This window comes from Juglans microcarpa x Juglans regia, chromosome 7D, assembly GCF_004785595.1.
Source record: "Juglans microcarpa x Juglans regia isolate MS1-56 chromosome 7D, Jm3101_v1.0, whole genome shotgun sequence".
Lineage (NCBI taxonomy): Eukaryota > Viridiplantae > Streptophyta > Magnoliopsida > Fagales > Juglandaceae > Juglans > Juglans microcarpa x Juglans regia.
Genome location: NC_054606.1, coordinates 12,817,387 through 12,831,794, shown reverse-complemented (window position 1 = coordinate 12,831,794; position 14,408 = coordinate 12,817,387). Strand labels below are relative to the sequence as shown.

General features: G+C 31.8%; 1 protein-coding gene across 1 annotated transcript; it reads left to right on the top strand.

The window, feature by feature from the left end:
- Nucleotides 1-6,667: 6,667 nt before the first annotated feature.
- Nucleotides 6,668-11,298, top strand: LOC121238823 (E3 ubiquitin-protein ligase WAV3). The gene is made up of 2 exons (XM_041135862.1): nucleotides 6,668-7,182; nucleotides 8,944-11,298. The coding sequence occupies exons 1-2, from the start codon at nucleotides 6,961-6,963 to the stop codon at nucleotides 10,870-10,872; spliced, it is 2,151 nt and encodes a 716-aa protein (XP_040991796.1). The 5' UTR covers nucleotides 6,668-6,960; the 3' UTR covers nucleotides 10,873-11,298.
- Nucleotides 11,299-14,408: the final 3,110 nt, after the last annotated feature.

Below are 14,408 nucleotides of genomic sequence, written 5' to 3'. Positions count from 1 at the left end.
TTTCAATGTGCAATGTCACCATTGTGCTTGTTCTCCATTTTTGGACTTGCCCTTACTCTCTAGTTGCCACTATCAATTCTTCCATTTGTAGGAGACTGTTTATGTCAACCCTTATACCCATTTTCCATAAAATTCATTTCTGGATTGGTTCCTTCGCATCAAATTTGCTTCAGCCCTCAACCATGTTCCAAACTATTGAGATTGTTCCACGATTGCCTCATTATTAAGTTTCTTTAACGAACATCCACATGCACAATGTACCATGCACCCCTATGAAAAGCACATACAGGGCATATTCTCGTATTTTAGAGGGATCCAAACCTTTTCTCTATTTACACAGAGAGTATGACCTATTGTCAAAGCAATCTGCAACATCACTTCAATTTTGATTCTAAGGAACTAACCTCATCCAACTCAATCCTCTGGTAAATCCATTTCAACCACATTGCCTATGGAGTTGCCAATTCGTTCTCCACATTCTCTATTCATATAAGCAAACGACAGGTTATGGAGTTGAACCAAGAACAATTCACTATCAAAATTAATCTTACTCAGTTGGGAGAAGCCATCAAATAGTTTAAGGATAAATAAGCAATTATCAAACAACCATGGCCTACCCACCATCACCTTTTGTTTATCGGCATATGTATCAAAAGTTACGTTAACAAATTGGGGTCACATTCTTGAAAAGCTGTCAATTTACTCACTTTCCAAATCTTTGCCATAGTCGAAGAAATTACCTCTTTGCCAATTACTCACTCCATACATAGTTTACCCACCAAACTACGTTCTCATTTCGTCTGCATTTCTGTCAATTTCTCTCCATGTAGTTAGATGATAGGATTTTCTTCCTCTATTAACTTCAGTCTACTCCATTGATCTTCAAGGTCCTCCATTAACTTTTATTGTTTGTCCAATCCCCTGAGCAAAGTATAAATATACATTATCATCAAAGGTGGCAGAAAATTCTTTTCCCTAATACTCCACCCCTACTTTCTCTCTAGAAAGTAGGGAATAGACTGTATGTAAATGTTAAGAATTTGCTTAGAGTACTCTCAATGGATTAGCTAAAGTTAAAGTACATTTTTTATGAATGTAAGTTGAATTTAGCTTTTGGCTATTTCATTCACATAAGTCTCCACATTGGAATAGTCATTTCTTCATTATATGACAATAAAAAAATATAAGATGAATTTGATTTTGACTATTGACATCAAATCTCTACATTGGATTATCCATTTATTCATTATATAGTAATGAGTAATTAATAATTTCAAAAATATTTTAATTTTTTTAATTATGAATTTATTTTATTTTATCATTTTTTACTATTCATAATATTATATATTAATTAGTAATCATATTCTAATTATATTTTTTCAATTTTCATTCTTAGGGAGAGAGAAATAAAAAGCTAATCCATTGATGCTCTAAGGTAATAAAAACTCTACATATATACCACACTTATCATCATACTATAATAAGATGGTAGTATCTATAATAAGATGGTAGTATTGCCCATCAACTTTTATTTTTTTCTTTAAGAGAAAATAAATAGAATGATACAATGGTGATAACAGTGTTACTACTTAAGAAAAACTTAAATGTTAAAAAATAAAAATAAAAATAAAAATATGAGAAGTACTTTGTTTTTTTAAGCTTTTTACAAAAGGTAAATTACATGCGGACTTGGTAAAATTCCAGTTTAGCAAAAAACTAACTTGAGAATCCAACCTATGAGAAATCTGACTAAACACATAAGTGTGTAAAATAATTTAATTTATAATAATTTTATTTAGACGAAGTAATTCACAAAAACATAAATATAAATTCTAAGAAAACCCTACAATTAATTATCACCCACTCCAAACTATTAATAGTATGGTTCATTTTACATGTTATAGACTTCCAATCCCTAGCCCTAATTAATCCATTAAAGAGAGTTATTTGAATTTCAACGCAATGACAGGGATGTGATCATTCAGCATTTATTATTTTTAAATTTAATTAATTGATTGATAAATACCTATCATTAAATTTGAAGAACATTCATTGGGAATTGGATTTTTGAATTTATACAACAGATAAGCCTAAGAAAATCTAGCAAATTATATTAATATTAAACTCTGAAATTTAGTAATTTTCAATAAGAAATTAGACGGATAGATCAAAACCCAACATCGAATATGTTAATTGAACTCTTTTTTTAATTTTAATTTTTATTATTTTGCTCGATTATATTGATTCAGCACGTGAGTCAGATTTAGGAGGATAAAACAAAAAATTTAAAAAAATTTTAAAAAAATTTTAAAAAAAATTAATAAAAAAATAATAATGACCATGTGTATTGACCAAGAAGCATTAGTGATTAATAAAGACAATGCAGTCTTCAATAGAGTTAGATAAATGATAACAACCCAACCAAACCTGCATCTTACAATAAATAGCTTTGACTAATGAAAGGCCTAAAGTTTATTCAATTTTTATTTATTTTATTTTATGGATAAAGTAATCCTAAAAGAATACGTGAGACACGTTGGATTACCCCAATTATGCATCTTGACAGGACTTGTCTCCTCCTCGATTATCTCTACTCCCCTATAAACCACTGCTTGGCTTTATACATAGGAAGTAGATTTTTTTTTTCTTAAAATTAAGCTTTTTTTTTTTTTTTTAAATACTACTTCTAGTGGTAGATTACAAAAATTTCGTATAATTATTTAAAAAAAAAATAAATTTTTATGAATCTCATATTTATTTATTTATTTTTTAAAAATAATTATATAAGACTTACATACTTACGATTGTAAATATATATATTTTTTAATTCTTTATTTAAATTTAATTGTTAATCTAAGGTTGGACTATAAGATTATTGAAGAATTTATTGTATATTTTTAAACCTTCACACTTTTTGACAATTTAATATCTAAATATCATTTTTGACAGGCTACATACTTTGGATTAAATTGCATAGCTTAGAGCAATCACAATATAAATCTTTATCAGCTTATGTAAAGCATATGTAAAATACATCTATGTATAAGTTTTTTTTTTTAGTCTCTCTCTCTTTCCCTCTTCACTTAATATTTCTCACAGTAATATTTTATTTTAAAAGGAAAAAGAGTATATTTAAAAAGAGCGTAAATTAAAATGGATAAAGTGGTTTTTAACTTTTTAATGGACGAAACATATTATTTAATTAAAAATGATAGTTCCAGACTTTGAGGGTATAATGTCAAAACTAATAATAATATTGTTTGCATCAGATTGCAAAACAAATTGCGGTTTTTTTTAATAATTTGGCAAACGGTTTATTATTTTATTGTAACATATTAAAGAAATACGTATGTGTTACTCATGGAAATTAAAAAAGTACGTAACCCGTGACATTACATTTACGATCTATATATTTTAATTAAATCTTATCTTTTAAATAATATGAATGGTGTACTATACACATTAATTAAAAAATAGAATAATTCAAATAACAAATAGATAATATGCATATTTTGAAGTACGTCAAAGAGCATCAAAGTGGGATAAGTAACATGAGGCGTATACGATTTACAAATCGAGATCATCAAACGTCAATTTCTTTGGGGTCTCCCTCCCTTTTTATTGCAAAGCATTCTCAACGGCGCAGCCGCACTGTTGGTTAAATAGAACATTCAACCCACTCACCCACTCCAAGCGCAAGTGGAATGGGCATTCAATATTCTAGAACGCCAGAATATGAAAATCCCAATATGACCCTTGCCAACCATCTTTGGATGTTAAAGAATATTTTAGATTATTTATAAATAATAATAAAATAATTTATAATAATAGTAAATTATTTGTAAATAATAGTAGAATAATTTATGAATAGTTGTATTTTCAAACATATCATAGACCAAATTCTCTCTAATTGTCAATTAGATGATTCATAGAGATTGGTATTTTGCCAAAGCCATACAATATTTAATATTGTCTGAATATAATATTTTTAAAATTATGAACTCAATTAATAATTTTTTTTTATTGGCAGTTAATAAATTGGATGTATTAAATTAGAGTATTGCTACAGTCACAGAGAGATTACACAAAAATAATCTCACAAATTGCCATGACTTCATATAGTCTATTAGATTACTTTACAATAAAATTAACTTTACAATTTGACAAAATATATCATACCACATTAGTTTGAGAAATTACTTTTGTGTAATCTATTTATGGTCAGAATATTTTCCATTAAATTATGATAATGCGAGGTTTAATTATGATAGGGTGAAAGGTATAACTTTGGAGAATGATTTTATGAATGGTTTTATTAATGAATTAAGGCCCATTTAATTAAAATTTACAAACATAATAAATTTGGAAAGTACTTGACTCTTTAATGTAACTCAAACAAAAATATTCAAGACTCCTACTAAAGATCCTAAGCCAATAAGCTGATAAAAGCTATTTTATATCTTCGGAAAAAATCATTTTATGTTGTATTAATGGGTTTATTTGTTTTGTTGTTAGGAGAAACAAAAAAAGGAATTTAGTATTAAAAATAAATTAATGAAGGAATGACCCACTTCAATAAAATATGTTAGACTCGTGAAAAAAGTTATAATTATTTTTAAATGAATTTTTTTAAATTTTTTTATCTGAATATGAAAATTTCAAATTGAAAATAGATAGATAATAATGCAAATTTTATAATATTTATTAATCATTTAATACTGTCTTGAGAATCATACAACGGTAAATCCTGGAAAATCATTTCATGTCTATCTCGCTCGTTCATAATTTTTTTTTAAGGCTAATACATGCGTTAGTTGAAGATTAGCAAGAAGAATTATAATTATTCCATTGATCATAAAGATGATAAATTTATTCCATTGATGTGAAGTTAATAATAATAATAATAACAATAATAAATAGTCTAAAGGGAATTTTGAAGGGAACAACATAGAACCTAAAAGGAGTCACGAGATGTTTACTATTCACCAAGTTGTCAGTTTACTCTCATAAAAACAGAATGTATTCTTAAATTCTCACCCAAAAAATTACAACTTATCTTTTAATAATTCGTTTCATCAGTCATTATTCACAAATTCACACCTCACATTTTATTAAAATAAAATAAATTATCAAGTGTAGGATGTGAAAATAAATAATAGTTAATGAGAAGCAAAACCCTTTATTTTTACTTTCCAAAATTATAGGAATTTTTAAATTACACCCTAAGTCACATATGTTTTTAATTTATATCTTTGACTAAGTTTTAATCATTAAGATTGATTAAAAAAAAAGTTGAGCATATGATATTTTAAAAATTAGATTTGAATAAAGTGTGCAAAAAAATATAGTGTTATGTGATATATATATTCCAAGATTTTATATACATTAAGGTATTGAATAAAAATTTAATGATAATTTACGGATAAAAAATGTTATTTATTCTGGATAATGCATATGGCCTGACCATTAAGTCATGCACTCGGGAAGGTCCATTTATGGAGAGGTTCATGTGAATGGCATGACACCACCGGGTACATAAATTAATAGCTTTAAACTACTACACATCGCAGAAGTAATTGAGAGTGCATGTGCTCATTCAATGGAGATGGTTGGGCGTGTCACCATTTACCCAAAATAAATAAAGTAATGACATTTCATAAAATAAAGTGCCCAACATTTTAAAGTATTCTTAGGAAAATAATAATTTTTATAGTTACAAGGTATGCAAATCTCATATTATTATTATTATTATTACTATTACTATTATTATTATTATTATTATTATTATTATTATTTTTAAATAAAGTATGCGAGATTCGTACATCACAAGAGTGTACGAAGCATTTTTTGCATTCCTATGTCATCGCTCTACCTCTTCTCAAACTCGTTTCCTCTTTTAGGAAAATCTTATTTATGTATCCATAAAAAAATTAAAATTAAAATTAAGATTTTAAGTTATAATTGAATCCGATTTAGATTACATGTTAACAATTAGAAGGCATTCGCATATTGGTTTACAAAATAAAAGGAAAGAACTCCTCTCTTCCTAATTTTCTATCCTTCCTAACTTTATCTTAGACCATATTTTAGTATTTCATTCTTATTCCACTATAGGAATATAGTATTTGTTCATCCATCTTTAATATATATATATATATATATATATATATATTAATATAGTGTTTTTTTTTAAAAATACATAATTTACGCATTCTAAAATTATAAATAATATTTCTCATTATTAATATAGAAAATACCAAATAAGAAAAAAAGACAAAAGCATTCAATAGGTTTTTTTAGTCTATTTGGATTCAGAAAATACTTCATCTTATCTCATCTTATTATTATAATTTTTTTAAATTTTTATATAAAATATAATAAATAATTCAATTTTTTTAAATTAAAATTTAATTTTTTAAAATTTTAAAATAATAATAATATTAAAAAATAATATTATTACTTGTTAGCCGCATTAGTTAAGGGTGGAATTAAGAACAGTGAAAAAGTGAAAAAGGCAAGGGAAATTAACAATAATGGTTGTTGAACAGCCACGTACATGCATATCTTGTTCATTCCACCTTAACTAATAAAAAGACAAACAAAAATAAAGAGATAAAGAAATGAAAATTATTAAAAAGAGCTGCTCCTCTCCTATTGACCACTCCGCTTCCTTCTCTTACCATTCCATCCTTCCCAAAAAAAGTCAAAAACCAAATCAAGCCAAAAACGAACCCATCTCTCTCTCTCTCTCTCTCTCTCTCTCTCAAGCCCACAGATACCCTTTATAGGGTGAGTAGATTGGTGAGCTCAGAATCTTTTGAAACCTTTGGAAAAATACCCACTTTGAGTTTTATCATACACTTATGGATCGCTGCTTAAAGATCTGATTTTCAGCTATTCTCGCACTAAGTGAGAAACTGTTGGAGAAGATCTCAGAGACAGAAAGAGAGAGCCTGAGAAATGGGAAGCAAATGGAGGAAAGTGAAGCTGTCTCTGGGCATCAACACGTGCCTCTACGTTCCTCAAACTCTAGAAGATTCCTCGCCACCTATCGTATCCGCCGGCAGACCTTCCGACGCCGTTTCACCCACTCCGGGTCATGGCCTAGGTTGTCATCCTACAACGCCGACTCCATCCTCTTCGGGGCTCCGCTTGTCCCTAACCGGACCCAAATCTTCTAAGGTTTGCATTCCCCATTTAGACCCATAGCGCAACATGTTGATTGTGAGGTCTTGAAGGGGGTTAATCTGGTTATCTGGGCTGCTATGTTTTCATTTTTCTTATGTTAATCTTTGCATGGCATATTGATTGCAAGAGATATTTGGATTTGTCTTCGCATGCCAATACTGATTGTAAGAGATATTTAGATTTGTTTCTGAAGTTGTTTTCCGGAAAGATTTTTTTTTCTTTTTACTGATATTTTATTATGTTGTTCAGTGCTTCCTTAGCTTTTGTGAATTACCCGTGGTAGATCCTGATTTGAACCTGTGGATAATTCTGGTTTCAACTCTTGAGCCAATAATATCTATTTTTTTTTCTTGTTCGAGTAGTTGAACTGGTTTATTAGAACATAAATATCGGTGACTGTTAATGCCGGCTGTTATGTATTGGTTAATAGTGGGTTTTTATAATCTGTCGCATTCATTGTTTTCAACTAGTGGTGGTGGTGGTGATGATAATGTGATGTAACTGAATATTGTGGATGTGTGTATTGGGTGTCATGTTGTTTTCAACTGTACAGAGGCTTGTGGGGTTGGATAAAGTGGAGTACTCCCTTTGAGGACCATGGTCTTTTGGCTTATTTGAAAAGTAATACACTACTGCACTGCACTGCACTGTTCCTTTCCTTTTCATCTTCCCTTGAAGGAAAGTGCTTTGTGTGGTCAGCACAAGCGCCCATTACCCCCCTCTCTCTCTCTCTCTCTCTCTCTCTCTCTCTCTCTCTCTAGCTCTCTCTCCTTTTGATGTCAATTTTTCAAAAACACTGTGTACCGTTGATTGTGAACTTTCTTGCACTAACCTTCAACAGAGGAAAGGGGAGGAGCATTGAAGAAAAGAAAAATTAAAACAGAAATACTCGTCAATACGCTTCTTTTGATGGGCTTTTGTATTTTTTGTTCTTTATTTTTTCCCTTGCTATTGTATTGAAAGCTTCATCATTAATTTTTGAGTATTTCTGCCAGAAAAAGCAAGGTTTGAGAATTGTTTGATTACTCTTACTTTTTAAAAGTTACCATTGATTGGTGTTAAATACCAATTATGTCCTCCACGATGTTTTGACTACCTAAAATTGACTCTTCTGTTCTCCTTGTTTAGCTAATTTTCTGAGGGGTCGTACTGTATCATTGAATAATTTTATTTAACTTTTCTCGAAATTGGCAGCTATAGTGTAGATATGTTGCATTCTATTTCATCTTTTCATGCACTGGTCTCAGTAGTGGACCAGCATGTGGACAAAAAGGGTCAGTGTTAGACACTGTAGTTCAAAGTGACTTGTGGAAATTTCACGTTTATCCAAGAACACTATTTCATAGTGCGAAGATATGGATCCGAGTACTGAATGGAAATAAAAATATATTTTTCAATAAGAACATTCATAATGAAGCCCATGGAAAATAAACTGATTCTCACATTGAATATTTCCTGTTCTTACAAATAAAGGTAAATTAAACAAGATTGTCTGAAAAATTCCAGCTATCCTTTGGATGGTTTAATGCAACAGCCCACCCCCTAGCCCTGAAACTTGGCGTCTCGCTTAATTTGATAATGTGTGAAAGTCAAGTGGATTCCTTTTATCAGTTTTATTTATTTTTAACTGTAAAATATGAGATCTTTATTGTTTTTGATCAAGCTTGAGATGAAGAGTAAGCAATGACTTCTTATGCTTGTGATTGTACCTATCCTATTCTAAATACCATTGGAATCATTCTTTCAAAACTGCAGAGGACCTGTGCAATATGCCTGACCACCATGAAACCAGGCCAGGGTCATGCCATTTTTACTGCAGAATGCTCCCATTCTTTCCACTTCCAATGCATTACGTCTAATGTTAAACATGGGAACCAAATTTGCCCAATCTGTCGAGCGAAATGGAAAGAGATTCCATTTCAAAGCCCTACATCTGATCTTTCCCATGGAAGGTCACGAATCAACCCGGTAGGCTGGCCCCAAGATGATGGCTGGATGACTGTTCTACGACGGCTCCCTCCCCCTCGGTTAGACACAAGTCGGCAGATTTCTTCAATATTTCATGCCCCTGAGCCAGTTGTCTTTGATGACGATGAAGTTTTGGATCAATGCCCTACTGAGCAACGTACATCTGCTAAAGAATCTGCTGATGGCAATACTATTGGAACAATAGACATTAAAACTTATCCTGAAGTTTCTGCTGTGACTAGATCAGCTTCTCACAATGATTTCACTGTACTAATACATCTCAAGGCTCCAGTTACAAGTGAAAGACAGGATAACAACAGAAACCAGGCTGAATTGCCACCAGTATGTCGAAATTCTCGTGCTCCAGTTGACCTCATCACTGTGCTTGATGTTAGTGGCAGCATGGCAGGTACCAAGCTTGCTTTGCTGAAACGAGCCATGGGCTTTGTTATAGAAAACCTCGGTCCCTCTGACCGGCTTTCAGTCATTGCTTTCTCCTCAACAGCCCGTCGCCTCTTTCCTCTTCGTCGAATGACTGATACTGGACGGCAGCAGGCATTACAGGCGGTCAATTCTTTGATTTCAAATGGTGGTACAAACATTGCTGAAGGCCTAAGGAAAGGCGCGAAGGTGTTGGTAGACCGTAAGTGGAAGAACCCAGTTGGCAGCATTATACTGTTGTCAGATGGGCAGGATACATATACTGTCAGTAGTCCTGCTGGGGCTCGTGATCGAACAGTCTACCAATCACTTTTACCCATCTCAATCTGTCGTAATAATGGTGAAGGCTTGCAAATTCCAGTGCACGCATTTGGATTTGGTGCAGATCATGATGCTGCATCAATGCACTCGATCTCTGAGATCTCTGGGGGGACATTTTCTTTCATAGAAGCAGAAGGTGTGATTCAGGACGCATTTGCACAATGCATTGGAGGCCTCTTGAGTGTGGTAGTGCAAGAGCTACAAGTTAGAGTAGAATGTGTTCACCCTGGTTTGCAGCTCAGTTCAATAAAGGCAGGAAGTTACCGAACCAGCATGGCAGCAGATAGAAGAATGGGCTTTATCGATGTAGGCGTCTTGTATGCTGAAGAGGAAAGGGATTTTTTGGTGGCAATCGATATTCCAGTTTGTTCCTACGATGAGATGTCATTGCTAAATGTTAGATGCGTGTACAGAGACCCTATTACGAAGGAAATGGTGACTTTGGAAGAAACGAACGAAGTAAAGGTCCAGAGACCTGAAATCACTGGAGAACTTGTCATTTCCATGGAAGTGGACAGGCAGCGAAACAGGCTTCGTGCTGCAGAGGCAATGGCCGAGGCTAGAGTTGCGGCTGAAAATGGTGATCTAGCTGGTGCAGTGTCTGTTTTAGAGAGCTGTCGTAGGATATTGTCTGAAACTGCTTCTGCACGAGCTAGTGACCGTTTATGTGTCTCACTCTGTGCTGAGTTGAAAGAGATGCAAGATAGGATGGCAAATCGCCAGGTATACGAGGCATCTGGAAGGGCTTATGTTTTATCCGGATTGAGCTCGCACTCGTGGCAGAGGGCAACTGCACGAGGTGATTCCACAGATAGTACAAGCCTTGTGCAAGCTTACCAAACCCCATCTATGGTGGACATGGTAAACCGGTCCCAGACAATGATTTTAGGGAACCCAGCACCTCAACGATCTCTTCGACCTGCTCAATCATTTCCAGTCCGATCACGACGGTAATCAATAGAATGTCTTTGGAAATTATCCTCACACTACATATATTCTATATCCGCAGACCTTTTTCTTTCTTTGTTAGCATTGTCTTTTACCTTATTGTGGTTTTGGGAAGTGGGGTATAATTGGAAAGAAGTTTTGGGTGCTATGACATGGCGGAAAATATTCCTAGTTTTGCCATGCAAGTGAATAAGAATATTGGGGGAAGGTGTTCTAATGAGTAATGGGGGTGGTGAGAGATATGGTGAAAAGGGAAAGGTTGGGGTTGAGCATTACAAGGTGTGATTCTGTGGTGATGTACATAGAGAAAATTCTGTTTCTTTTTTCATTTATTTGTTGAGAAGAAAGGGGGTATAGCTTTGTAATTGTGGGGATACTTGGGGCTCACTTAATTTTAAATATATATATGACATCTGCTCCTGATTCTTTTCATATCATGCCTTTCTAAATCAACAACTTGTGAATGAATTGTGATCACGAATGGAGTTTTCCCTAAGAGTACTAGTAGTGGACTCAACAAAGTTATATTTTGATCAAAGTTTAACTAGATTGCATAAAAATTCACTGTAGTGGACTCAATAAAGTGACAATACTTTTTACTTTTATCATTTTCACTAGTCAAATTTGTTGAGTTTAAGTTGCTGGTCAAATAAATTTTCTGAAGTTCTGAAGTTTTGGCATAAAAAATTTCCTTTCCTGCGTGCTATTCGTTTTTCATAAGTTCACAATTCCAAAAAACTTTTCTTCGTCTCAAAAGCACAAAGCGTCCAAATCTCAAGTTCACAACTTTAGAAAATTTCTCTTCGTCTCAAAAGCATCATCTTGTTAGGAGTGTTTCAAGTTCTAGTTATGTAATATTATAATTAGTTTGTCAATTTTTTTTTTTAAATTTCAATATCAACATTAGAAAATTAATATATATATTTTTAATAACGAATAAATATTTTAATTACAATTAGAATTAAAATAAATAAAAATGTTAAAATTAATATTTTAATAGACTAATGATAAATTTAAAGAGGGTTATTTGCTGTTATTAAAAAATGACGAATTAAATTTATAAAAATAAATTCTCTAATTAAATTTTGCTGTTGCTCAAACTTCATTTCCTGAAAACCAATTGATGTCTAGATCTATATGACGCATGCATATAATAGTACTATACATCAAGAGATATATTTATTAAAGGTAGTACATTTATGAGAGAGAGAGAGAGAGAGAGAGAGAGAGAGAGGCTGTAAGGGATTGCTGGAGATGAGGGGATGCATCATTTTTCAGCGATTACATTATTTATGACAGTCAACACCAGCCCTTTCCACCTCTCCCACTCTCTCACGTTTCTCTCTACCGATGCCATTTTCCCGCACTCTTTCTCTTCTTTTCGTGCACGTCTCTCCATGTTCGGCGCTATGGAATCGGAGGAGTGAGGCTTTTCTTTTAGAAATTATTCTTTATTGTTTGGTAGAAAGATTACAAATTATTTTTATATTCCAATTTTCTTTTCCTAATCTATCCTTTTTTAGTTTTTCCCGAAATACAATATTTTATTCCCGTTTTAGTTGTTATCTTTTTAAATGAAATCTTAAGACTAGAGGTACTATATTGTGGATTGAATTTTTTTTTTTTTTTGGGCCAAAATTGGGGTCTTAATTAGAGAGGATTGAAGGGGTCACGTTTCTCTTGATTTGAGATTTTCAAATATTATAATGTAGTTTTTGAGATTTTGGCATTGTAGCTTCTGGTTAGGGTTATTAATGCTAAAAGAGTTTCATTGAATAGTCAGATGATATGATATGAGAAATTTATGAATAATAGTGAGATAATTTGAATTAAGATGTTTGACTTGGTTTGTAAATGTGTGCTTTATGTAAAAGTGATATAAGATGGTTTTAACTTCTTATAATGATTTGATAAAGTACTGAGTCTCACTAATTATTAGGAAATGTATTTAATAATTGAGTATTATTTATGAATATATTTTCTATTAACTAATATCAAGTATTAAATATAACACTCATAAACATATTAAAATCGAAGATTAAAATTTTTATTTTTTCTGAAATTAAAATTAAAATTAAAGTTTTGGGACATGTTTGGGAAAATCCAAAATTAAAATAAAAAATAAAAACTTTTGTTTTTTCTGAAAAAGAATTGGGTTGGGCCATATATTTCGTAAAGTTTTGGGACATATCAGTTGGCCTTACATATGACGTTTAATCAATAAATAGTGCTAAGATGAGATAATATCACATGAGATAAAATGAAATAGGTTCGATTTTCTGTTTAGATACACAAACGCTCTCTCCCTCTCCCATTTGAAATTATAGATGATTTTAGTTTCATCTCACGAACCAAACGGGGCCTTAGGGCTTCATTAAAAAATGAGAGAGAGAAACTGACTAATTTAAATTCAACTTCTTTTAAACCTCCCTTAAATTTGAAGTTAGGCCTTATTGAAATGTGCATATTGGAGAGGCCCAGCTAATAAGATAGACGACCCAACTAGAAAGCCCACAGACCTATCTCACAAATATAAGGCTATAGTCCAACTAAGCATCACATTGATGTCAACATGCAGTTATTAGTAACCTATGACATTATCCACGCCTTCAAGGTGCTTTGGTGCGTTTAAATTGTAAGTTCAAGTTGTGAATCTGAAAATTGTGAACCGTGAAGGATGATGGTAAGTACTTCAACTACCAATTGCATCTTCCACATTACAGAATAGTGGAGAAGATGAGTTGCTGCTATGTTTGGATCTCAAACTCATCTCAATTCATCTTATCTAATCATTACAATTTTTTAAAATTTCAACACAAAATATAATAAATAATTCAACTTTTTCAAATCTCAAAATAATAATAATATTAAAAAATAATATTCTATTAATATTTTATTCAATTTTCAACTTTTATCTCAAAATTTTATTTTAAATAAAATTTTAATTTTTTTCATTCATTTTTTTATATTCTTATTTTTTTTTTTAAAAAAGTTCACAACATCACTAAAAAATATTTCTTTAATCACTAAGTAAAAAACAAAAAAAAAAAATTTATCGGGACCAAATGACGGTGACTCTAGCACTTTTCATGATACTAATAGTATGAAATAGCCGTAACAAAAGCGTAATTAAACTAAAATTTGTATCAGATAAAATTATATCCCAAATTCAGACTTTACGTTGCAACCATACAAATTATACAATGTATATATTACAAACATACTCCATCAGAAACGTTGTCATTAAATACAAACAGATAACCATTTATCTTCATGTACTTCATAAATACATAATCAGCTCATCAGTCATTACAATATTTCTATTCAACATACTCCGGATCGATGGGCTACTCCTCCTAGTCCTACCCTACCGGATTTGCAACAAACTCTACAGTTTTGATGAGCGAGACTGTAGTGGGATTACTATGGTGAGATTATAATAATCTTAATAAGTTATCCCTAGGACTACACTCATGACATTATGCAATGAAAATATATAACAAAATGTGTATGAATGCGTATGCATGTATAATGTCATAAAA